Consider the following 26,093-nt stretch of genomic DNA (forward strand, 5'->3'; position numbering starts at 1 on the left):
CTGTGAACCTGTCCTTTAAGCTTTTTCTTTTACATGAGTGAAAAGTTTATGTATGTATGTAAAAGTCTTATGTAATGCATAACAAGACAGTTTATTGCAATGAACATAAATCACATAATTAATATCATAATATTGATTTCAGCCTTATTAGCCTTTATAAGTGATATGAGAAGATAATATAGTTTAAATGTATATTTAATTTACATTTAAATACAAGTTTGAACCAAAAACATTTTAATCCAGATGAAGGCAAACCCGTTGAAACCAGCCACAGGGTAACCCTAAAGTAATCCTGTAAACAGTTACAACATCCTCAACAATGACCTTATCATGCTCCCATCTTTCCTTGTATCAGCTCCAAGGAAAATGGATAAGGGTGAGGCGGTGAGGTATGTGTATATGTATGTGCGTGTGTCAAGGGATGTTGTCAGCACATAAAATCTCTGAAGGGTGGCTTTAGAGGTTCGACACTAATGATGACAATGCCAGGCGGCAAGGCGGCAGATTTAATTGGCACACACTTAGCCTAAACAGCCCATGATGGCAGTCCCATAATATAAACCCACCCTACATGCATGGCTACAAATACCCTCCAGTCCAAACTGGTCGACAGCACAGAGACACAGAGCTTCAACCAACCAGCATCTTTCAGGGCAAGAACAGGGCAAGAAACAAAGACTCAAGGTAAGCGTGTGGTCGCTTTTATAATTTACTTTTTTACTTGTGTGTTACCGTGTCACTTCACTGGATCAGACTTTAAACTCACTCTTCTTCTGCTCAGATGCTTTGCTCCAGATGTGTGATACCTTTTCTGGCTTTTTACCTGTCACTGGAGAAGATATCTGCAGCTGTCTTGCCAAGCGGATTCAGAAATAAAAGGGTAGGCCTTACCACACTAAAATCTTGCACCCTTTAAAGGCCTACAAATAACTCAAATGACTGCATTTAATCCTATGTATGTATCCTGTGTGGCCTCTTACTATTTGATTACCGTCCTCAGGAGGTCAACTGGATGGACCAAGAGCTCTTTGCCCGCCAGTCTGATCAGTCAGACCAGGGAGACCTCTCTGTGGGTGATGCAGGAGACATGGGCAGGGATGTGGACGGCCGCCCCTCTCAGTCAGAGGCTTTCCTCACCCCAACAGAACTTTCTCTCCAGCGCCAACATCAGAACCAGAACCAGAACCAGAACCAGAACCAATACCAGTACAAGCGTAAAAGCAACGAAAAGAGGTGAGGACAAAATCAGAGGAGCAGTGTTAGACATGTGAGAGATGCGCCGTCAGGAGTTTTTAAGTATTTGGAGTAATTAAATCAAATATATTTAATATAAACAGTATCTATTATGATATAATTTTCAACAACAAATGTGTAGACATTTTTAAATTTTGTTTTCTGCATTTAGAAATCATGTTTGCTTTATTCTTTTGATAATTAGTAACTATGAGAAGTTGTTGCTGCTTTTGTGGATTTTAGTCATGTAAAGTTAAACAGGTTTAATGTGTTTAAATTTCTTTTTTTGTGATATTCATTGATAGGACTGCTCATATGAACACAGTAGGTTATTTGAGACAGTGTTAATAAATAAAATATGAATGTATTATAATGGATTTTTGGCTACTGTGCATCACAGAATTTTAGTGTTTTAGACTGAACTTGTCTTTCTGCCTTCGCTGCGTCTACAGGAGGAAGGTCGCTCGTCTGGATTCCATCGGCAGCTTTCAGATGAGCGGCTTCCGAAATCGAAATGTGAGTAACGATTTAAAATTTCTCTTATAAATATGTTGATGAAGCCACTATATTAGAGGCTATACTGAGACAAATGGACGATATTGCAGCCTATTCGATCTTACTCCATAAATGTTGAATAACTTTGTTGAAGAAAATCAACCTTCATCACAATGACTTTTAAGTCTTTACAGTTAGTAAAGCAACGGTGCAATATTAATGAGCACCATCAATCTCTATCAATGTCTAAATGTTTCAGTTACAATAGCAGTCTTGAAAGCATAAACCATTTTAAACTTGCATACCTTACTCAGGTTTTCCATGTCATTAATTACCCCTTTGTAGAGTCACTCAAATAGACGATAACAATGGTTTAGCATTAATAATTCATAAAGACCTTGTTTTGTCAGGTATGAAGAATTGAGTCTTCACACATGCATTTATTTGTGTTACAGGATGAACCTGATGCCTCCCAGGAAGACTACAAGGAATAAAGAGTGCCTCATTTTTTAAAATCAAATCACCTGCAAAATCATCATATATCTTCCATATTTATTCATGAACTCCTATTTAACTCACTGCCATACTAACAAGTGACTGTTGACCGTCTCCCTCTAGTGGTGAAAGACAAGCATGACAAACACTTTGCTGTGTGCCAACATTTAATAAAAAGTGACAAAAACAGAACTTGAAACGTCTCTTTATGTGTGAATGACTCCGAAAACCGTTTGTATGATCCCAAAGACTTTTTATTTTCAAGCTACAATTAAAGAAAACAATATCAGACTGCAGAAAATATAGATTTTGCTTGGGTATTTTCTCTCTTCACTTTCACATATGTACAGTTGTCAAAAGAAAGGATATGTACACAGAGTTGAAGTTGTAGAGAGAGTGCAACTGCTACTGGACTTACCAAGACTCTCCCTGCCAACAAAAAGAAAAAGCACATGGTAAAACCAAACAACATAAACAAATGCCACGACCTACGTGGCGTCAACTTATTTTCTGTACACTACAACTTTTTGTTCTCGATGTGAGACAATCTTATGTCCGTTCTCTGATGCGGGGCGCTTATCTAAATCCTGCTTTTCAGAAAGCTAAGAAATAAAACAATTACGTGAAATAGAAAAAAAAAAACAAAACAAAACAAATATTTTACAACAATTCAAAAACAAGCCTCAGAGCCACTTTTGACATCGTAAAGCACTGCCAAACCATTCATCTTACAGCAACGTTACCCTCCCTCGTATCGGATGAGGTTTTAAACATGAAAAACAAAACAAAAACAAAAAAAACACATGAAACACATCAAAATTGAACAGCTTTCACTGTAAATGTTGTTCATGGTGAATGGCTATCAGTGACTGATTAACAAGCCAGACAGGGAGAAACATTAAGCGCTCAATCATGAATGTACACAGCCACACGCCAAGTACAGATTTAATCAGCTGTAGTTCATCATAAATCCCAATTACCACCCATATATGCAGTGGAAATCGTATTTGGGTTTAAAAAAAGTGCACTGCTAAAAGAATTGTCTGTGTGCAATTTGAAATTTTAGATGCAGTTGCAAAAATAATATCTGTTAGCCGATTCTATTAAATCAAGGATCACTTACTCTAGAGTAGTGAGATCTCTACATCGCAAGGTTCAGTGATCACCACTGACGACCGAAGCAAACTCAGGAATAAATCGCCAAAATACAATCAAAAATAAAAATGAGCTGCCCGTCTAGCATCATGACGTACTTCTAAACAAATAACAGGAGTGACATTTTCCATCTCTTAAGCTTATACATTGAGTCAATGTGTAAAACTTGCATTGATTTAAAGAAGAGCGGAAATGGCTATCAAGAAGAAAATGCTGCTCCTTGTGACGCTAAATGAAAATTTTCACTGATTTGTCGTCTCAAGAAATCATTTATAAGTCGAAATGCACCTTCAGTGAATATGAAAACTGTATGTTCACGTCACTAGCACAGTACACAACAAAGCCAATTAATTAGTAACAAATAAATGATTCTCCGCTGTCACTGTTGCCTTCTATCCAGTTCTTCACAGTAGCCAAAGAAAGAAAGAAAAAAAAAAAAAGGGGAAAAATGAAAAGTACAGTGAGGGATAAATAAGAATGGTTGTGATTGTCAAAAGAAATCCTACAACCTGACAATACAGTTGCCATCCAGGTGATAATTTAGGCTGTTTTGGCTGCAGGCATCAAAGAAAACGAGTGTGACAGCAAAAAAAAAAAAAAAAAACAAAACAAAAAAAAAAACAGGGCGGGTGCTCCTTGTCCCTCCCGTCCGCTTCACTTCTAAGTGTCTTTTTTGTGTCCTGACCGCCGCACGTCCCTGCACTTGTGGCAGTAAAAGATGTCAGGAACGTTGGACTTCTTGATCTTTGCGCACGACAAGTGCACCCATATGCCGCACTGGTTGCACTCGATCATCGGCCGTCCCGCGAATGGCTTCCCACAGTAACAGGTGATCAAGTCCCACGAGTCGTCACCTGTGTCGATAAAGAGAACAGAGTTACAGGATATTAAGTAAAAGAGTTTTGGCATGTAAAGAAATTATCGGTAGTTTATTTTCAAAGGACAAAAGCACAAAGACACACCTGACTCCACCATAATGTCTTCATCGGCGATCCAGGTCTCGCCCTCGCTGGAGCTCATCTCTGCTTCCCTTATGGACTCCTCTGGCTGCATCTTCCCCAGGCCCTGCTCGCTCGGGGTTGAGTCCCCATGCGCCGTCAGCTCCTCCGTCCCGGCTCGTACCTCTGTGTGTGTGTGCCTCGCCTCAGAGTCTGTCTCACTTTGAGTTGCTGAACTCTTAAGCTTCTTAGCTTTTGGCTGTTTTGAGTTTTTGCTGCGCTTGATGCGGGCTCTCTTCTCGCCTTCGCTACTGCCACTATCTGCCGCCGTCATGGCAGAACCCAGTGACAACTTTTTAAGTTTTTTGTCCTTTTTGCGCTCCGCCTTAGTGCTGGCCTGGCTCTCGTATAGGGAGTCTTTAAGGCGCATCTTGTCCAGCAGAGTGCTATCAGAGTGCATGCGGCGAATGTTTTTGCCCTTGTTTGCTCGAGCTTTGCGGACGAATGTGTGGATAGTGTGGATATCGGAGCTTCCATCTGCCCAAGTATTACCCATGGAGCTGCTGCCTCCACCACCACCATCTGCTGACAGCCCTGAACTGTGTGCAGAGCTGGACGATGTTGGTGACCATGAGCTTTCCTGCAAAATAACAAGAAACACATTTTAGCTATTTCTTCACAAACTGAACAAGACAATAACATAATTTCTAAAATCCACAGTGACATTCTAGGCAGCTTACCTCTTTTGGACTGGGGATGTAACCAGCATAGGCCAGGACAAAGCTGCAGAACTTATTGAAGTCCTCAACGGTCCTCTTTTTCCTCTCTGGGGGCTGCATAAAACACACACCTTTATTAAAGAAGGTTCAACTAATCTAAACAAGCTTCAACAACAGAAAACCTACTGAATGAACAACTCATACTTTCAAAGCAACGTTACAGAGTACTCACCAAAGGTTCAGTTTTGCACGTCAACAGTGAATCTGGTGAGGAAAAAAAACAAATCTGTAAGTCACAAGTGTGCCACTCGTATTTATTTCATAGAAAAAAACCTACACAGAGAAAGAGCAAGCACACGGTTGTCTTTGGGTATGATGAGACACGAGTGAACCATCGCTAGCATTAGCTTGCTAACACGGCTCAATAACTTAATCAGGGTTATTAGTGATGTGCATGTTGAGCTCATTTAACAGTTTACTGATAACCATTTAAGCAGAAAATTAACAGATCGGTCATCAGTTGGTTAACTGGCTAATTACGTCTCCCAACAACCGCAACCGGTGTCATTTGGTCACCATCTGAACGTTACGCAAAGTCTGGATTTAAACTTGTCAGTTTTGTATTGTCTTGATGCTACCTGCTGCTAACGTTAGCTGACATTTAGAGGGGAAGCTAACACGTTATGTCGACAGGAGCAACGATAACAAAATATAGTTTGGACTAGTGCTAGCTTATGTAGATTCAACGAGTCTGGTTCAAACGCCAGAAGGATAGTGGTGCATTGGTAACATCTATTTTTGAATTGAGGGAGAGTTGAGAGGTGCTAACCATCAGCCACTAGCGGCTAATCACGCTTGCTCAACACCGTCCATCAAGTTAGCTTGGCGTTAGCAAGGCGTAACGTTTAACCGACGGTGTTGTCAACGTTAAATATCGTGTTAATTTAGAAAATGGTGTTTTTTCATGAGCTGCATTAACTTCAAACCGACAAGTTGGTGTGTTTTCACCGAGGTAGTTGACTAACGTTAGCTAGCTTGCAGCTATTTGATGAGATGGATCGGCGCGTTAACTTGACTCTGCAATAAATACAACGTTAACATTAAATTAGCTGCATTAAACATTACAGGGCTTACTTTACTTACTTTCACTGCATTTTAATGACAAACATCGGCAGTTATAGAGCAAGTCAAGTAATTGTGGAGGCATACGCAACCAAACGTAGCATTAACGTTAGCCATAACTTACGGTAAGTTAGCAATCATAATATCCGCAAAACACGGCAGCCACATTTCGGCGTCGTACAGAAGCAATTTGTTAAACATACTCGTCACTTATACTAACAAAACATAACGTTACCTTGGTGCTCAGACATTATGTCAAGCATTGTCGCCTCATCGACAAGGCCGCGATCCAAGAAACAGAAGCAGCAGGCGAGCTAGCCGGAGAGGCGGCCGTCGCACTGTGCCTTCTCCCGGCGTGGCTGCACCTTACCGCCGGGCAACTTTAGCAGCAGCAGAAGAAACTCTCCTTAAAAAAAACACTCCACTGTTGGTGTTGAAGTTGTAATATTCCCTCGTTGGAGATCCGTTAAAGTCCGCTAACGTCCCCCAAGGCAAACCGCCTCTAAACTGTCGCCACACTTGACGATATTAGCCCGACAAAATACTAACGTTAATTCCCTTGTCGCTTAACAAGCTTCTTCTTCGTCACTGCATACATGCAATGCGCAGTATTAAAATACGGCACAACTGTAAAACCTCTTTAGATTTACGCGAATGCTAGTTAATATAGGTCCATGATGGGAACTTCTCAGATTAAGTTTTTTCCCCGATTCTTTCGTTGAAGGCATACAACACTACTGGTGTAATTCCACTGTCTTCTCTGTGCGCGGCAGAAGCATAGCCGAAGCCTCTTCAGTGTGCCAGCGGAGTGGTTGCCTGATGGGGATGCTGGGTAATGTAGTTTATTGAGTAGTCGTTCTCCCCGGCATAAGCACAGATTTGAACGTTACCGAACTACATTTCCCTCATGATATTGTAGTTTAAGTGAACCCTGGGATATGAAGTCTTCGACTCGATACAACCTAGACTTGACATGCTACATCGTGAAACATGTTGAGTTTGAATAAGGCAAAAAAGCTTTCTTTCTCGTAGCAATATTACTTCTTTTTCGCCATTGTCGCTCTTGAGAGATGTCAGGCTTTCTGCCGTTATGAGTTCTCCGATGTTTATCAAGATATTCACGTTTAAATAGGTGGTGAATCAGAAGCAGGCTAAGTAGCTGAAGCTATCTGGACTCTATACAGTTGACTGCTATATCATGTTGCCTGAATTATTGCAAGGAACTGATGGCGGAGGGTTTCTTATAATACAAGGTAAATGAGTTTTACCTGTGAAACTTATCTGCTGCACTGCTGTTGCAGCGTTAACGTTAGTTTTAAAGGAGTGTCGCTACTGATTTGACAGTGTTTATCAGTCCAGTGCATTGTATTGTTGTTATTGTCATAGACTTCAAATGGCTCACAGTAACAAACTGAACTATGTGATTTCTACTTGTATTCATAGATTCTATTAATTATTCTGGTCGACACCTCCTGAGGAGTTTCATCAGTGCTGCACTGAACAGGTAGTCATGCTTACAGTAGCTGCTTGGTTATATACAGTATGTACTGTGTTTATTTGCTGAAAAATAAGTGCTGCCTGTACCTATGTTGTGAATTTAGGGAGGAAGCTGTCCATGTACTTGGCTTTGAGGTCAGTGAGGAAGAACTCAAAGATGGATTGAAAGGATCAGCTACTCAAAGGTAACCAAGATAAGTGCTGCAACAATAAATCGATTAGTCAATAGAAAATAAATGGCCAACAATTCTGATATGTTTTCTGTTTTGTATCTTTGTAAATAGAAGATTCCCTTCAGACATGGTTTTAAGAAATGAAAATACTCAGCTTTGACTAACACTTTAACTAACAAAACATGTTCAATTACCTCGTTAAAAACTCTTTATATTACAAACTACTCTTATGTATATATAAATATTGTTTATTTCAAAAATTTAACTGCCACACAAAAGATTTTCAGATGAATCAATGATAAAAATATGTTGTGGCCCTAAGATTAAAATTCCCTGCATGAGGCAGTTTATATAACTCATAACCAAACTGACTTCTAATCACTTGTTTCTGTGCCGTCAGGCTACACTTTCACGATGCTTACACCGACCCCCTCGGCTGGACTGATCACCCTGCTTTCACAGTTCACCAGTTCTGTTTGGAGCAACTTACGCACCTCATCAAGCAAACATCACAACACAAACCAGCTACTTTAGTGATCGACTCTCTTTCGTGGATTCTGAGACATCGCAGCTCTCCCGATGTCTGTAAGACTCTCCTGCAACTTAAAAAAGGTGTCTAATTATCTTCTATGTTTATGTTTTTATATACTTTTACTGGGTGGAAAGCATGAAGACGATGCTTCAGCAATTATGGCTTTTAGTTTTGATTATCTGTCATCAGAGATGTTAGTAGAAAACTGCAAAGTGCACCATCTGATTGTCAAGCTATATTGGTTGATTTATTTTGAGTCAAGTGTAACTGAGAGCCCATGCTGTAATTCATCTATTTAAGGGTGTGTTTCTTTGTTTTCATTAGGGGGAGCTGTTAGAGCTATCATCGGTCTGCTGCATACAGATATGCATCAGTGGGGTACTGTGGGAAGCGTATGCCACTTGGCTACTTCAGTCATCACTGTGGCACCAGGAATGAAGGGAGATGAAGCAGTGGCAAAGACTACAAAACGCTCAAAATCGGGGAAAGTTATGCAAGAAGTAAGCAGTGTTTCCATGGGGATGATTTGTTCGTTTTCCTGCACTGTCAGAAGTTATTCATAAGTTTCTTTGTCCTTAGGAGGCAATTTTCTGTATCAAAGAAGATCTTACAGTCGTAGTACAGAGTAAGCCCAGCCATCTTGGATCCAAACAGACTGACCCTGAGGAACAGGAGGTGCAACAGATGTTTATCTACACATCATACTCAGATTAATAAAGAAAGGGCTCAAGCAAGGCAGGACTGAACAGTTTCCTTTTTGTGTTTCTGTAGACGGACCCAACAGCCAACTTAACGTTCAACCTTCGCTTATCGGACACAGAGCGCGAGGCCAAGGAAAAACTTGCACTTCCCTTTGTCTTCAGTAAAGAGAAGTGAGAAACATTTTCCGCAGTTACAATGGGTGTTTTTTTCTTCAGTGATATGTTTTGATATTTTTACTCACCGTGTTAAAATTGTCCCCTTTTTTTCCCTTTGACAGGAAAACAGCTCTGCTTCACTCAGGCCCGGGTTCAGGACGAATTCTGTACGAGCCTGATGCCAACGACGACTATGACCAGGAGGATCCTGATGATGATCTTGACGTGTAGGCCTAGGGCACAAAAAATATACATTTCGTGTCCTCTTTGCCATTCAAGTTGAGCAGAACGACCGCCTTAACATCGTCTTAAAAAGCTTTGAAGATATAAAATGATGCCTAATATTTCTGTTGGAAATCTGTATTCTGTTTATAAAATGATTTTATCCAAGAACTTTAACTAATAATATTGATCACATTAGTTGTTTTTTTTTAGTGTTGTTTTTTTCTCACTGAATAAAATTGTGCTGGTATCACTTGATGTGACTAACAGCCTTGTTTTATTTATTAAATTGAATGAGAAGGGTAGATATTTAATGTACAGTTCAGTGTCCAAACTATTGCATTACCACTGTAGCCTTTTACATAGCAGTGGTCTCCAACATGAGGGTCAGGACCCCTTCAGAGAGTCTCATGATAAACCCTCAGGGGTCACAAGATGATTGAAGTCATAAGAAAGAACACAGTATATTTTCATTACACAAAAAAATGTTTTTTTAGTTTTTCTATTTATTGTAAAATCTTGGATACTTTTTTGTCTTTTTTGAGAACCCTGCCATAACTAGAGGTATGATTAACTCATAAAATTAATTACTCAGAATGCAGTTTTTTTCCTAATAGGTTGTTTTATTGTAAATTATGTTTAAAAATTTTAATTCCCCCCAAGTCCACTTGCCCCAAATGATTATTAATCTCCAGTTAAACCATTTCCAATTTTAAATATCACAAAATCATTAGTGATGGATATTGTTTATTAGCTTCCTAACAGTTTCAAATACTACATTGGACATAAACTTTTTCGCATTAACTTTGTAGTTGGCAATCCCTGAACTTAACAGCTGATAAAAGTTGTAAAAGCCGTCTCTGCCAAATAGATATATGGTTGCTATGAAAAGTATTTGACCGCACCCTGGGGATTTTTCCATATATTGTTTTACAACTTGAAAGTCCCCCTCCAATAAAAAAAAAAAAAAAATTCCTCTTGTTCCTAACAATTGGATGTTTGAGCTTCACTGTGTAGAATGAGGTACTGTATGTGCAGAGTTTGACGCTAGAAGGCTGTTTTCATCTGCTGAAAGTAGAAAGTTTCTCTGTTGTCATTGAAAATCTGATTTAAGGGGTTACAAGCATGATTTGTGACAAAAGGATGAACAAAGAGTAGATGTCATTTTAAGGATTTTAATCAGAATCATCTATATTGGCCAAGTATGTGTACACATACAGTGAGGTCCAAAAGTGTGAGACCACATTGAAAGTCTAATATTTATCTAATATAAAAGGGGTGTATACTAAATACTAAGATATTCTGAAATTCATGTTCAAAGATTCAACTTTTCACTCAAAGTGTTAAGCTGATATTATCATTTGTAATGAAAAAATAGTATTACATTCAAAACAAAATAGAAGTATCTTGAATAGTGGTGTCAGACTTTTGGATTCCACTGTACAAGGAATGCACAGTTTGGTGGCACTAAGGGGAAGTTACACAAAATAACAACACAACAATCTTAAGAAATAGCACAACAAGCCTCAGAAATAACCGGCAATGTGGTAATTATACTTTTTTCTTGGAAAAAAACATATTAGACGCAAATTATTATTCAAAGTAGAGTGTCATCTTAAAACGTCTTAAACCACAGTGGCTTAATGAGGCTTGTTGACTGTAAAAATTAGAACAAAACTTCATTTATTTACATAAAAGTAAAACCAGAAAGCGCGTTTGTGGTAAAATGCACTGCGAGAGTATCAGAGAAACAACGGAACAAGCAAAAAAAAAAAAAACAACAACTAGAAAACTGGTTCATGTATTTAGCACATTGGCACTCTGTTGCTCGTCCACGTCGGTTTGTTTTCTCTCCACGTGGACGTGCTGCGCGCGACCTCAGGACTCCCTCGCGGAAGTGACGGCAAAGGCGGCGATGGCGGCTCGCAGTTTCATTCCGGATTTCCACTGGACTACAAGCTGATTTTACCCGGGCCGGTTACACTTTGGGGAACTTTTTTTTAAACGGCCTCTCTTCGGGCGCCGCGCAGAGAGAAGGAGCGTTGAACCGGTGCTTGACAGCGAGCGGCCCCGCAGCTCTTTTGGGGTATTTTTGTCCGAGGTTCAAGGTGGTCACCCCGTCGAGCTAGCGCTAGCTCTGGAGCTAGCTTGTCAACTAGCTGCGTGCTAAAGATCCACAGCAGCAGCAGCCAGCCGTCGTGCAGCAGCTTTTCTTTTCACCACGTCTGTCTTTCACAGTTATGATGCGAATGCAGTCTACTTAAATGTTAATTGTGCCACAAGTGTGCAGAGCGAGGTACTCACACGTTTGCTTGGCCTCTTAATTTGAACAATTGCTAGTTTGGCGGTTGTGGCCACAGAAAAGAAAAAAAAACGGATTTTGACTTCTTTGATTGTCTCAACAACATCGGGCAAAAAGCGTGCCATCAACTGAGAATTGAAGTTGAGTTTCTTTGGGGGGTCTTTGCGTGCTCGTCAACATGCTGAAGACCCGGCAGTGTTTACTTGGCATCCGCACTTTTCTCGGCGTAACGTCGAGAATATGGGGCTTCATCATGTACATCCTCAGGAAGCACCTACGGACGGTGAGAATGGGGTTAAAAGATATTTGGTTTATTGCTTTTGAGACAAGTGAGGAAAAAAGTATTCACGTTGCCATGGCTCCCATATGCCTAAACATGAAAGATGCTCAGTTTACTTTCTTGTTATATTGTCTGTGTTTCTCATGAAGTGTCACGTGTCAACGTGTCCATCAGCTATGAACATTTAGCAAAATGATGTGTAACATGTGAAGGTATGGACAAATCCCCATTAACTGAATAAGTGCATCACAACATATATGTGTCATATAGGGCTGCAGTTAATGGTTATTGCAATTCAGTACATTATTTATGTATATAAACTGGCAGAAAATAGTGTAAAGTGTCTATCACCGTTTCCCCAGAGCTTCAAAAAGTTTATTTTCTCTGACTGACAGTCCAAAACCTAAAGATATCAATTTAAAATGGAGAAAAGTAGCAAATCCTCACATTTGAGTAGCAGGAATCAGGTAATGTTTTACTTTTTTCCCCCCTTTGTACATGACAAGCAATTTATCGATTATCACAAAAAGTTCTCTGTTGATCAACTAATCATTCTACTGTTTCAGCGCTAAATTAATACATCAGGCTGTTTTGTTTTGATGTGACAAGATGTTGGCTCATCCAAGTGGAAAATCTCCCACATCCAACCTCCTATGTTCGAGGAGCAGCCAGCGCAATCCTGCAGGTCACCTTCAGTTGCTCACAAAATGCCTCCATAATAAACATGGCATTTAAGGTGACAGAAGCCTGTAACTTAGACACACGCACAGGTGTCGCTGGTGTCGTTAATAGACCTGCATATGTGCTGTAATGTATGAGTGGACTTCGACTCCAACTCTGTGTCAAGCCAACAAAGCTTGGAGGAGCGCCCTGCGTGTTGTAATCATCTCGCTGTTCGAGGTTTGTCTGCAGTTTATTGTGTGGCAGTAACACTTGCGGGTTGTCAACAGGCCCTGAGAGTGAGTAGTCCAGTCCATGTTATGGCTGAAGTGAGAGGGATTATGTCAGCACAGAGAGCGCACTGTTCCCTCTCTCTCCCTCTGTTTCTCTCGTTTTCACTCACAGTTTAGCTCTGTTGTTTACAGCGTGTGATGCACTAGAACAATGTCATGATCCAGCAAGCGCTTATGTACACGAGCGACGCGATGTAGGTGATCCTATAGGTAGCAGGCAGGTAAACCGTGACAGGTGCATGTGATGAAAGATATTGTAAGGAGAGGATTTTAGGACCCGTTTAACACCTCTAAAACTAAAATATTTATATGAATTTTAAGTCTGTAGCTGCCCGGGTTTGCCTCACTATAACTATAATAACCCCTTTTATAAATCTAATTATCCTCTTTGAACTCCATCTTCTGTTGTTTGTGAATCAAGTCAAGTTTAAAGTGTTTTCCATTCGAGTAGACACCAACGCAAACATTGACCAGATCCAAACTTTTGGATCGTTAAAGGCTTTATTGGATTATAAATATTGGCACCAGGTCATAATACTGCGCACCCTACTCTGTGTAAACAGATGACGAGATTGTTGCCACGATGTTGCGTAATGGTCCTGCACATTATCTCCCTGAACGATACAGTGACGGAGACGACAGATGTGTAGCTGAGTAACAATTAGATAATCAACAAAAAACTCCAAAATCAAGTTTGCAGCCATTTCTAAAGTAAAATTACTTGTATCTTGGTTACAGCTTGAGCGGAAACAGTTTGTAGATTAGTTGGTTGGCAGAGAATGAATTGTCAACTCTTCGATTATCGATGAATTGTTTTAAGTGATTTTCAAGCAAAAATGCCAAAACATCTCCTAACTTCTCAGTTGTGAGGATTTGTTGCGTTTCTTAGTTTTACGTCATCATAAATGAAATATCTTTGGGGTTTAGACAGTTGGAGCAGACAAAACATTTAATTTTAAGGTATCAGCTTTGGTTTTAGGAAAATCTAATGTGCTTTTTTCACTGTTTTATGGCATTTTGTTAGTTTCAGCCGTAGTTACATCTACGCCAAAGGGTTTCCTCTTTTCTTCACTCATTATCTCAATTATGAGTCGAATTCTTTGGGTTTTTGGGGTTAAAGCAAAACTAGCTGAAATGTTAGTCGTAGCTCTAAGTCAGGAGGCAAGAGGGTTCAGTCCAAGTTTGCAGGTCTGGGGTCCAGATGGACGCTCTTGAGCTGAGTCGAGGGTGAGGTCCCCCTGCGGTGCCCAGCAGCTGCTGCCACCACCAATAGGCTTCCCCCAAGCTTGCTCTGCCAGGCAGCAGTGGGAGGGGACACACAGGGAGGCCCTGTCCAATGCTTAGGTACCAAGCAGCCCAGGCTCAGTCAAAGTCACCCTGCAAGTCTCCCTTTCTACGTGTGCCCTATGCTCCGCTGACACCCACTGACAGCTGGGGGGGATAAAAATAGCCCTGTGAAGAAAAGTGCATAGCCCCTGGGCAAGAGCGGCACTGGAAAGGATCCTCTCTGTAGTCACTTTGACCACAGCGGAGCGAGGAAGTTAGAGTGGTGGAGTCATAGAGTGGACACAGCTGAGTTCATTTCAGGATTCCAGTACGGTGTCCGCTGCTCTAAATCTCTGATGTATAGCAGAAGAAGAGAACTAGTTTGCCAAGAATGTATTGTCTAAAGGTTCAAAATATAACTTTTAGGATGGTGATAAATGGACATATTTGTTCTAATATTAAATCACATTTGGTTTAACTCAACCTAAGCTCAGTTTTAAGTTTCAATCGTGATGTTTTTTAAAAACTGGACAGTGGATCTTAGTGGTTAAGATAACATAAGCCACTTCCTCATACCCCAAAAGAGCCTGACTGTCCATCTGTGAGAAATTACACAAAGTTTTATTGCCTTGGAAATGAAGACAGACACGGAGTGTCTAAGAGTAAGAAATTATATGATCGGAGGGTTTAGTTCACTTCTTTCATTCTTTCTTTCAAATTTCTCACAGTTAAAGTTACAAAACACATTAGGAATCTGTCTACATTATAATTAATAAAATATGGTTCAGTGTGTGGTTTACTGTTTGTGCAGCAGCCTGATTTTCTGCTGCAAAGCGTCGTCTGACTGTTTCATCTGCCTTGTTCATTTGCAGATAATCCAATATCAGACGGTGCGATACGACACTTTGCCTCTGTCGCCTATCTCCAGAAACAGACTCAGTGAGTACACAGTTGTTTTATGATATGACTGCTTTGGTAAATCGCCAAGGCCCCTGTGTGAGTTTGTGAAGAATTACCAGAGATAACTGGGGAAGTACGACAAATACAGCTCACCTGGACTCCCTTTTTTTTTGTTTTTTGAATTTTTGTGATACTAGATGGCACAGAGTGGAGACACTATCACGTAATATTTGTATTGTGGAAATTCAAGTAGAAGTTAAACCAGTCTGTCAAGGAAGAAAAATCATTATCAACCACACGACAATACGGCAGAGACACACAAACACACAGCTTGACCCCCTTTCTCACGACTGCCCCTCACCTCAGTAAACCAACATCACCGTTTGTTGAATTCAGACACACTCGACAAGACATTTCTCCTCCGTGTGAGGAAAGTCAGACGAGCAGTCAGCTGTAATTTGCGTTTCTCGTCTGGGTTACAGTTGTGTATTTATTAAGGCGGATCAGATGTCTAGATCCAAAACCACAGTCAAGACTCTTGTGTTACTGCACATCTGTCAGTTATTGTCTTGTCTTGAGACTTTTTAATTGCATACCAAGAAAAGATTGCTCTGCGTTTAAGGCATTTTGACGAAGGTATGTTTCCTACTGAGAACACAACAGTACAGTGAGTTTACATCCTCATATCATTACAGTTGACTTTGCCTCAAGACAACATCAGCACTTAACAGGAAATGTCAGCCTGTCGGACAGCTGTAAATGTACAGTGTGCAATGAGATGAATATCTGTCGCCAAAACCACACGTCATTTATAACATTCACGCTTTGTATTTAGTGTAAAACACCAAAAGAATGTAGTATGAAAACTGCATAATGTAAATAATATATGACATTTAGAGTTACGCTCCTCGTCAAACCTTTCTTAATGAAAAGGCAGCTTTTTTTTTAAGAGACCTGCAACCATAATGCTATATTAAAAGACTGCCTAATTTGGCTGTAGATGGTAAGCCGCTGTATTAGGTAACCAGCAATTGCCCCAAAAACATTTGAGTGAAACAGTCACTGTCTGGCATGTTGACCAAAAGAAGTAAAATAAATTTAGTTTCCTGTCCTGTCCTGACTTGACATGTCTGTGGTGTGGAAGTAGAGAGGAAATGCAAATGTTACAGGCAGCCCTTACACTAACATGGACTGGTGTGTGTGCGTGTGTGTGTGTGTGTGTGTGTGTGTGTGCGCGCGCTCTGAATGAGCTTCCCTTCTGTCTGCAGGGAGCTCATTCAAAGGCACACTCTTCTTGACTCGGAGGAAGGATTGTATTTCAGTTCTACTTTACTCGCCTCTCTAAACTCTTTTACAGTGACCTCGGCTGGAGAGCCAGGTCCAGTCTCCAGTTAAAGACTGATTCCTTCAGTCGTAAAGTGGCTTTTTATTGACAGCATTGTGAGCATGAAATAACGTAAATTGAATTGAATTAGCTGCGGTAGAGCAGCAGCAGCTAAAAATAAGAAAGAAAGAAGGGAAATAATTATTAATTTAATTACTCGGCCACAAATTAGCCTCTATAAGTTTGAAGAAGTCAGTTTCCACAGATGAAGAGTTGTCTGTTTGTAAAATTTGGAAGCATTTGAGCTGTGAGGTGAAACTGTGAACTCTCTCACTAAAGTCAGAGCCTGTTGTCTCTGTCCAAACGCTCGAGGGGAAAAAAAAAAAAAATCAGAAAGCAGCAATTAAGTTAGCCATCATTCCAAAAACGGGGTCAGGGGTAGAACTGAAATCTGAATTTTGACCTAGTTTATGTATTGTGTATATACAGATGTGATAGTAACCAGGTTGCGACAGCGCATGTAAACATGCTGCGCAGTTTCCTGTGTGACCCGGTTTCTCCCTGTAAACTGGTCTCTTGTGTGCATTTCAACATACTAAATAAAGTATCACATACGTCTACATTTTTCTCTAATTAACTCCAGATGCAGTAAAGAGGAAGATTCTGGTCCTGGACCTGGATGAGACGCTGATTCACTCTCACCATGACGGGGTCCTCAGACCCACAGTGAGACCTGGCACGCCGCCAGACTTCATCCTCAAAGTACGGGCGCTCACCTGTACACGTGCATGTTTGAACACAAATCTGCCCTAACACTTGTTTTTTTTCCCTAAATGAACCACATTCTTCTGTTAACTTTTCCACGCAGGTCGTCATCGATAAGCACCCAGTCAGATTCTTCGTACATAAAAGGCCGCATGTTGACTTCTTTTTAGAAGTGGTGAGTTTCGGTCGAACAGTTTGCTGTGATCGGTGTTACTGTCTGTGTTTGAATATTAGATCAACATGTTCGAGAACATGAAAGCACACATTGTTCGAGTCTTTCTCACCTTTTATCCTGTCTGTCATCTTTCCCATCACTCTCTCACTCAACATGATGTCATAAAACTAGGGCTGGGCCGTATGGACAAAATATCACAAATACCTCGATATTGATGTTGCGACACTGGAATTTTTGATAAATAATCATCAGTAATGTGGATTTAATGACTAAGTGGGTAAAGGCAAGTTCAGAAATTACATCACTTTACTGTTAAGAAGCCTTTAAAACCAGGAAAAGACAACACTAAGGCCATATCATGATATTACAATATCCAAAATCTAAGACAATATCTAGTCTCATATCACGATATTGATTATAATATCGGTAAATTGCCCAGCCCTACTTAAAACTGTGTTTGCTTTGGATGTTGATCCTTAAGCATTGACTGTAACTTGTGTACTCAAACTATTGTGTGCACTGTACTCTGTGTGTGTGTGTGTGTGTGTGTGTGTGTGTGTGTACACAGGTGAGCCAGTGGTATGAGCTGGTGGTTTTCACAGCCAGTATGGAGATCTACGGCTCAGCGGTGGCAGACAAGCTGGACAATAACAGGAACATCCTGAAACGCAGATACTACAGACAGGTACTGCAGCGTGAACACGGTTATATGTTTATACAGGAGGCATTATATTGATGAGGCTCTTTGGTCCCACTGAGTCTTTTAAATGTCATTGTTGTTTCAGACTAGTCTCTTTATTCTATTGAACACCTTTCTGATGGTGTCACTGACCTGTTTTTGTTTCTTTCTCAGCATTGTACATTGGATCTAGGTAGTTATATTAAAGACCTGTCTGTAGTACACGATGACCTGTCCAGTATTGTCATCCTGGACAACTCGCCTGGTGCTTATCGTAGCCATCCAGGTAAGACATAAACCTCACAGAGTCACTTAGAATCACTGTACATCAGTCTCCATGGGGAAAATACTGTTTGGATAAATTTCAAATATGTGAAATGTTATGTTTGTGCAAATGATACAAATAGCTGCGCTTACACCAGTTGTTCCCAAACTGTGGGGCTGCAGATTGATTGTAAGGGGGGGTCACACATGAGCAGGAGGTTAAATATGGCGTTAAACTGAATGAACCTTTTTCACAGGAGACGTTTTGATAGTGTTAAACACAGGTGTTGCTAATGAAGCAATTATTGCACTATTTGATTGCAATAATCGCTGGAACAGAACCATCGTTAATGTTATTAGTTCCACCTTTGCTTTTTCTATTACCAGTTAAAATGTTTCTGTTATAAAGGTCTATGAATCTGATTCATTTTTGAATTACAGGGAGGAGGGACACCACAGAAATGTTTGGGAACCACTGACTCACTCAGTCTCTGAATTTACAGTAAAATAAACATGCTTTCAAGGTCGATCATGAGTCACTGATTGGGGATCAAAATAAAGAAGCCTTAAGCGACACAGCTTAAACGTCTTCACAAAGACATTTTGACATGTCACAGCAGGAAAAACACAGGTGTAAATAATAAATAATAATAATAAAATGAATGAAGGCTGAATTCCTTTTAGCAGCTTCAGTTTCAGGGTCCTGGTATTGTTGCTCACTGTCACAATAGTAAAGTTACTATTCAAATTTAGCATAAATTGAAACCGAACTTCCCAAAAATCAGCAAAAAAAAAGAGTATTAATGCGTGTTCTCATCAACTACAGTAATGTGAATATCAGGAGTTGAGCACATCAACATCAACAGTTGGCACGAATTCTCCAGTCGAGTGTCATTAAATCTTTGCAGAAGAAAAGGGGGGCAATGAGATGACATAATTAAGAACGCAGTTTAGTCTGCTGCCATTTCTCAGCTCTTCCATGTAGTGATAACCTGACCTGTTGTTACACAGAACCATCTGAGAAGTCGTCCTCGGAAAATGAGCAGGCACTTTCAAAAAAAAAAAAAACACTTGGCAGGTGATCGGATGAACCATCACCGTCTTAACCTTGCCAGGCAGCTGGATTCACGAGATCATGCGAGAATCCTCATAGCGCATCCGAACCACTGGTGGTTTGGACACAAGCGAATAACTTGGAGATGGATTCTCGCGTGATCTCGCAAATCCAGCCGCCTCGCAAGGTATGTGTAGCGGAGGAGACCTGAGCGACATCATGATTTATTCCGTTATTCATTCATTTATTCACAAGTCTTGTTTTCATTGTACTTGGTTGCATCTTGTTTTTATCTATACACCAACTTTTTTTTTTGCAGTATTTCTGTTGTCGGTTTTGCATTTTTTTTAATTTCCAGGGTTTCAACTCAGGTATTTTTATGCACAAACTGAAAAGATGCATAGAAGAGGTGGGTGGAAACACACTTCCTGTCAAGGTTTACTGAGACACTTCAGTAGAACAGAGCCATTACTGACGTTGTTATTATTAAACGTGCTGTGACAAGTCAAAACGTCTGCTGTGAAAAAGGTTCTGTCGGTAACAGGTCGGAGTGTATATTCAGCTGTTTATATTCTGTGTACATTCATCTCTCTCTCTCCAACAAAATTAAACGGGGCTTCGTCCTACACTCATCATGTGCTGCGCCAGGAACAGGACAAATAATTGAGCAGTTTATTCTCAGTACAAGGCATGTATTGTAAATGCTGAAACAGCACATTAAATCCGCAGCTCCTCTAACTCTCAGTGGCCTCGTTAAGAGAGCAGCGTAAAATCACAACCATGTCCGTTTCTCTGACATGACTGACCGGCTGTTTTTTTGTTTGTTTTTTTGCCCTCCAGACAATGCAATACCCATCAAGTCCTGGTTCAGCGACCCTAGTGACACAGCACTTCTTAACTTGCTGCCTATGCTGGACGCACTAAGGTAAAAGACATCAAAGAAGTTGTCATGAAAACACTTTTTTTACTTCAGCCACCGTTTCATGTCTTGTGCATATCGCCTGTTTTTAAATGGTCTGTGGTATTTTAAGAGGTGCAAACTAATGGCTGCAACTGGCTCACATGATTTTAGTCTTTGGTAAATGTGAACACCTGTCAAATTGTGGCTACACTTACACTGACTGCAGGGAACAACTTATTGACCTTATTCTGAGTAACTGACACTGGTTGCTTATAGCTCCAAAATGTTTTTTTACATAATATGGTGCATAGTCTGATTAAAGGAAAAATTCCCTGCAGTGAATATGATGATTTCTTAAAACTAGGTCACCTTTGTAGTAGAGATGAGCAGTCATTTTGGAAATCTGTGCCCTATAACAACAGAAAACTGAGAAAAAGGCTGTAGATTCCCCCCCCGCACCGCTCTTAAAGGGGAATCCTACAACAACCAGAATGCACTGTGCGCGTCTCGTCCAATCAGACTGACTCACTCTACCAGCCAGAGTAGCACCAAAGACAAAGTTAGTGCAGCGTTATATCCTCTTCACTGAGGCTTATTTTTATTTACAAAAACGTTTTTCCTCATTAAGTCTAAGTGCATCGAAACAGTTTGCAAATAAACACTGTTTCGTTGACCTATTTTGGACGACAACAAGCCGGATCAGATTGCGGTCAAAGCTGAATGCAGCCGTCCGCAAGTTACAGGCAGCACACAGTTGCTGTTGTTGTGTTTTGTATTCAGAGCCAGCAAAGTCCGAAAACAAGTCAGGTTTACCAAAGGACCATGAAGTTTGTTGCAGTGCAGGGTTTTCTGTTCTGATCCCGTTGTCTCTGACGATGATAACCAGGCAGGCGCCGGTTGATGATGCAAAGCTAACCCGGCTGCAGCCCCTCTATTTCAGCTGTGGCTCTACCGTAGCTTCAGTGGTCACTTCCTCTTCCAGACTTGGTTTTGTCTGATCACACAGCGCGATATCACATCTCAGCTCTGACATATTGTATAGTTGTTTGTTTGTGTTATTGAGAGAAACTCAGCAGCTGAAAGTCAGTCTGCGGCTGTAACGTTACTCTGGTTGTCGCTTCCTCTTCCAGATTCTGTTGTGTCTGATTCAACAGCGCAATATTCGGCCTTGTATCATGAAACTAGATTTCTTCCAAATATACTGATATTTTAAAGCATTTAGTAGTGTGATATTTTAGCTTCTCCCTATTGCTAGTGTAACATGGTAGGCGGGAGTGTTTTTTATCGTCCTTGAAGGCACCACTACAGAAAATGCGGAAACGTAGTTTGTAGCCGAAGGCAGATCTCCAAAAGTTTTGCGTCACCTGGCAGACTTGTTGCAAATGAGCGGGGAGCTCTGTGTGCAGGCGACATGCAGGGAAGTTGAACATTGTTCATTTACATATCAAACCCACATTGTAATGATACTGGTTGAAGTTTCCCTTAAAGTACTAATGAAACTGAAACTTGACTTGTCTGTCATGTTGCAGACGTGGTTCACTTTGAAGGCTATCTTGGGGAATATTTTGCAAGACGTTCCCAGGAATAGTTCAATATTTTGGGAAATACACTTATGTTCTTTCTTTCCAGTGAGATCAAAAGATCTGTCTATCTCATGTCTGTGCGTTAAGTATGGAGCTGGGTTCAGGATGTGGTTAGCCTAGCTTAGCATAAAGACTGGAGGCAAGGAGGAAACCGCCTGCCTGGCTCTCTCTAAAGTTTAAAAACATGTCGAACAAAGCTGAGTAATTAACACATTTCATATGTTTAACCCACTCGTGAACAGAGGTGTAAAAAATGACACTTTGTACATTTAGTAGCTGTTGACTCTGTGCATAAACTGTCATTTTTACATTTCTGTTTATACATCGATTTAACAAATGAGATACAAAGTGTTAGTGAGCTTTTCAAGTGTTGGTAGGCACAATTTTTCACCTTAGACAACAAGGCTAGCCTCCAGTCTTTATGCTAAGCTAAGCTAACCATTCCAGCTTTGTTCTGAATATACAAACATGAGATTGATGTCTTCTTACATCGCTCTCAGAAAGGAAGCAAATAAGCGTGTTGGTCAAAATGTCGAACTATTCCTTTTTTTAAAAAATTTCAAACAGTTAACCTGACTGTCTCTCTTTCTTTGTCCCAGGTTCACTGCTGATGTCCGATCCGTCCTCAGTCGAAACCTCCACCAGCACCGGCTCTGGTGATTGGCTGAATGGAGAGGGGGTGGGGCTTGTTGACCAGCCTCTTCCTCTCTGCCGGCTTCCACCCTGTCCTCCGTTTCCCATTCAGACGACCCACCAGCCCTCTCTGAGCCTCTCAGACGCGTCCTGAGGAGAGGAGGGTTGGGGTGACCGCCTAACACGGGATGAACAGTACGGGATCACCAGAGCCCAGAAACTACTGGGGAGGGAAGGGAGCCAGCTTTTTTTTTTCTTTTTTTTTTTTTCCTCTTGGTTCTTTATTTGTATTTTTTTTTTTTTTTTTCCAAAACAAAACGGAGCCTCTCTGCCTTATCGCTCCTGATACTGACTGTGCGTATGGAGGTGAGCTTGTGTACGTGAGTCGAAGTATGCTTGCTGAGTTCGTTAGTCCTTTTTAAACTTTTTTGACGATTCGGGAAGGGGGAGAAGGATCAGCAAAGCAACAAAGACAATTCTACATTATTATTTCTTCTTCTTCTTCTACTTCTTCTTCTTCTTCTTCTTCTTCTCCATCATTACCAGATATTGCACTTCTGCAGAAAACTCTTCAATTTACTGTCTTAACCTCTCGGAGCAACTGAGTAGGGGACAATAGAAAAACCGCCCCTTTTTAAGATCAACCTCATACCTCAACGATGATTGATTGATTCCTGAGGTACGGTTCTTTTTTTTTTTTTCCCTCCCCCCACCCCCAACATGAATGGATCCATTTAAACGATGTAATTTGATGGAGTTTTGATTGCAACATGCCCTCCATAGACGTTTTCTGGACAAACAGCCAAGCAGCCTGAGATTTTTTTTTTTTTTTTTTTTCTTTTTTTCTTTATTTCAGCCATAACCATCACTCTTCCCCCAAAGCTCCTCTTGGGACTCAGTGATAAAGACTGAAAAGTTACAAGTTACAAAAAAAAAAAAGAAGAAAAGAATGACTTGTAACGATATGTGGACTGCCGTGTCACCTTTCCATATCTGATTGTTTCTCTATTACCATAATATACGATAATATGACTTCTGCATACCATGACATTTTGCTCTCCCCCTTTGCCATCCGATGCCATCCTGATTTCATCTGATAGGAATTGCACTTACTTTCTTCCCCCCCGCCCCCTTTCTGTTTTTGTTGCAGTTGGTTTTTTGTATTTGATTCATATTTGCAGCCTTCCCCGTTCAGTTTTTACCTGCTCCTCTTTACTGTATGGGTTCAACTGTTAGACCCTCCGTCTTTAAATGCCTTCTGAACAATGTCAGTCTTGTCAAGGCTCACAGCGGCTTCTTATTGGCTCTGTCTCCAGGTCTGTGTTACTAATAAAAACACTTGTCAGTATCGACCAGTTATATCCAGCTCCTTTTTCTTTTATCGCAATTCATTCTGCCGTCTTTTTTTGTATCGTTTGAGGCGTAACATTTTGCTTCTAACTGACTTTAACGGGGTGAGAGAAGCTCAGGCAGACTGAGCTGCTTGTGGGTTTTTTGGGCTTTTTTTTTTTGCTGATAATCTGCTGCCATCATGTGGTGTAACAGAAAACTGCATCTGTCTGCTCAGTATTTCTCTTCTGTTCAAAAGACAAACTAATTTTATTTTGTTTTGTAAAAAGCACCAGAGTTTGAAGAGTGGCATTTTTGTCCCCTTCCTCTTATTGAAAGAATCTACATGGACACACTCTTACCTCACAATTTAAGGCTGTTGTACTGTCATATCAGCTGTAGTGTCTCTCTATGATATTGCACATCTTGGTGATTTTTGTGTTTTAAATAGTTATACCTGCTGTGGTCGCACCTTGTTTAAGAAAATCAGGAAATATACTGATGCCATTCACTGTTTGTTTTTTTTCCCAATCCCTTTATGACATATAACAGGTAAGTTTCCTAACACCTAGCATCAGTCTTAGCATCCAAACTGATCAAGCAGCATATATGTTCCTGAAATTTCAGGCACCGTGGAGCAGGAACAGGCAAAAGAGTTTACTAGTATATAAGGTGTTATTAACACCTCGACCTCCTCACAAGGGTTTTAAAGTAAAACCAAAAGCTTGAAATGGCAAACATGCCCTCTTTCTCTTTCGCTTTACTTTATATGAAAACATACTCATTTCCAATCCAGTCACACCTTCCACCTTTTTTAAATCTCACCTGATCCGTGTGCGTCAATGGGTTCCCAGGAGAAGGGGCTTCCGGGGGGAAAGACTCTTTCCTCCTTCTCCCTCCTACACTTTCATTGCAGCTTAAGCCCATTACTGTGGAAACTAACCGTGTGGGGGATGCAGGTGAATCATGCGGCATTTTCAGTCGTCCCTATCTGGCATTTTAATAAATGTGCTCCGGTTACCTACAGCAGAATGGTTGCTGCAATGAAAAGAAATTAGGAGTGGTATGTAAACAAGTGCTACATCATAAATCAAGACACGTCAAGTAAGAAAATCCTTCCTGGCACCGACATATGAGTTCAGGTTTGGACTGCTGGAGGGGTGAAGTAATCTTGGAAGAGACTGAGATAGGAAGAGTAGGACAGGTTGTCCTGTGTGCTGTCGGTTGCATCGTGTGCCAACAGTGGTCCTCTGAATTAGATATGAACCACCAGTGAAATATGGAAAGCAGGCAAGGAGAGAAAGAGCATGTGAGCCTTTTTGGGACAGTTTATTTCCAACTCCGTCATCAGAAATGTATGTTTATGATGTAGTGTGCTCATAATTTAAGTAAAATCCACAATATGGCTGTGAGAGCAGAATAACTCCTGTAATCAGAAATCTCTGACATGGAAGAGTTTATGACATTGTACTATGATGAAAAGAGTGTAAATTAGTTAGAATACTGTCGGTCAGGACCTAGTAAATTTAAAAAAAACAAAACAAATTGTATCATCTAAAATGGTTAATGATCTGTAGGTTTGTTTCACCCTCTGTTTTGTGAGAGAGAACAGCGTGTGAACACAAGAGGGACTTTTTAGAGTTATATAATCTATCTGATTGTCACCTTAATCAGCGTAAACTGTCATATGAGTATGAAGCATAGAGGGCGGTTTAGGTGGAGATGTCACATGAGCGAGTATGGAGCTGCGGGTCTGTTGCGCAATAAACTTTTTCAATAACAAATTTTCCCCGGAGTGTTTCAGGAAAAAAACATTTGAAAATCTGGTTTAAAACATTTTCAGACTTACTTTAGTCTGTATGAAAATATATGTCACTATTTTTAAAAAATATTGATAGTATTTTGTTAGTAGTGACTGAACTGTGGTTTAAATTGGTACAACCTTTACAGAAAATTATGTTTCTGCTTCACAAATTCAGACTTTTATGTAATCTTTTTTTCTTGTGGGTTACTGAGTGATTTAACATCTTCAGGACTGATGATTCAAATGAGGAAAATCACTCTTGAATGATATGTATGACATAGAAACATTGTGTGTCCAGTGTGTCTTAGATCATTGGGCTGCCATTGATCTATCAACTTGTCATTACATTTTATATTGGCACTAAGACTTTCCAATTCAAAATCTGTACAGATGTCCCTCTCTCTCATTGTGTTGAACTATGAGGTTCATCATGGATCTAATTA

At 40.4% G+C, this 26,093-nt stretch overlaps 3 protein-coding genes across 4 annotated transcripts; 2 read left to right on the plus strand and 1 right to left on the minus strand.

Annotated features, from left to right (window-relative positions):
• Window positions 1-2,349: 2,349 nt before the first annotated feature.
• On the minus strand, window positions 2,350-6,974 carry phf23b (PHD finger protein 23b). The gene is made up of 5 exons (XM_042400676.1): window positions 6,393-6,974; window positions 5,268-5,299; window positions 5,057-5,149; window positions 4,341-4,956; window positions 2,350-4,232 (listed from the first exon to the last, which is right to left on the minus strand). The coding sequence occupies exons 1-5, from the start codon at window positions 6,418-6,420 to the stop codon at window positions 4,039-4,041; spliced, it is 963 nt and encodes a 320-aa protein (XP_042256610.1). The 5' UTR covers window positions 6,421-6,974; the 3' UTR covers window positions 2,350-4,038.
• An 89-nt stretch (window positions 6,975-7,063) lies between these two features.
• elp5 (elongator acetyltransferase complex subunit 5) lies at window positions 7,064-9,696 on the plus strand. 2 transcript variants are annotated; one of them, XM_042400678.1, is made up of 9 exons: window positions 7,064-7,165; window positions 7,290-7,410; window positions 7,601-7,661; window positions 7,759-7,839; window positions 8,228-8,439; window positions 8,684-8,859; window positions 8,939-9,034; window positions 9,131-9,231; window positions 9,339-9,696. In XM_042400678.1, exons 2-9 carry the CDS (start codon window positions 7,356-7,358, stop codon window positions 9,445-9,447), a joined length of 891 nt encoding a protein of 296 aa, XP_042256612.1. In that variant the 5' UTR covers window positions 7,064-7,165; window positions 7,290-7,355; the 3' UTR covers window positions 9,448-9,696. The 2 variants fall into 2 exon arrangements, with proteins under 2 accessions (XP_042256612.1, XP_042256611.1); XM_042400677.1 differs by having other exon boundaries at window positions 7,079-7,410.
• A 1,561-nt stretch (window positions 9,697-11,257) lies between these two features.
• Window positions 11,258-23,876, plus strand: LOC121889567 (CTD nuclear envelope phosphatase 1A). Its single transcript, XM_042401610.1, has 8 exons — window positions 11,258-12,023; window positions 15,112-15,178; window positions 17,107-17,225; window positions 17,332-17,403; window positions 17,972-18,088; window positions 18,257-18,368; window positions 20,241-20,325; window positions 22,484-23,876. Exons 1-8 carry the CDS (start codon window positions 11,919-11,921, stop codon window positions 22,542-22,544), a joined length of 738 nt encoding a protein of 245 aa, XP_042257544.1. The 5' UTR covers window positions 11,258-11,918; the 3' UTR covers window positions 22,545-23,876.
• The last annotated feature ends 2,217 nt before the right edge of the window (window positions 23,877-26,093 follow it).

The sequence above is a fragment of the Thunnus maccoyii genome, chromosome 22 (genome assembly GCF_910596095.1).
Source record: "Thunnus maccoyii chromosome 22, fThuMac1.1, whole genome shotgun sequence".
Classification (NCBI taxonomy): domain Eukaryota; kingdom Metazoa; phylum Chordata; class Actinopteri; order Scombriformes; family Scombridae; genus Thunnus; species Thunnus maccoyii.

Coding starts and splice junctions, on each gene's coding strand:
- phf23b (XM_042400676.1), bottom strand. CDS start 6,420: ATGCTTGACATAATGTCTGAGCACCAAG. Junction 5,150..5,267: donor CGTGCAAAACTGAACCTTTG/GTGAGTACTCTG, acceptor TGTTTTATGCAG/CCCCCAGAGAGGAAAAAGAG. Junction 4,957..5,056: donor ACATCCCCAGTCCAAAAGAG/GTAAGCTGCCTA, acceptor GTTATTTTGCAG/GAAAGCTCATGGTCACCAAC.
- elp5 (XM_042400678.1), top strand. CDS start 7,356: ATGTTGCCTGAATTATTGCAAGGAACTGATGGCGGAGGGTTTCTTATA. Junction 7,840..8,227: donor AAAGGATCAGCTACTCAAAG/GTAACCAAGATA, acceptor CTGTGCCGTCAG/GCTACACTTTCACGATGCTT. Junction 8,860..8,938: donor CGGGGAAAGTTATGCAAGAA/GTAAGCAGTGTT, acceptor CTTTGTCCTTAG/GAGGCAATTTTCTGTATCAA.
- LOC121889567 (XM_042401610.1), top strand. CDS start 11,919: ATGCTGAAGACCCGGCAGTGTTTACTTGGCATCCGCACTTTTCTCGGC. Junction 15,179..17,106: donor TATCTCCAGAAACAGACTCA/GTGAGTACACAG, acceptor AATTAACTCCAG/ATGCAGTAAAGAGGAAGATT. Junction 17,404..17,971: donor TTGACTTCTTTTTAGAAGTG/GTGAGTTTCGGT, acceptor GTGTGTACACAG/GTGAGCCAGTGGTATGAGCT.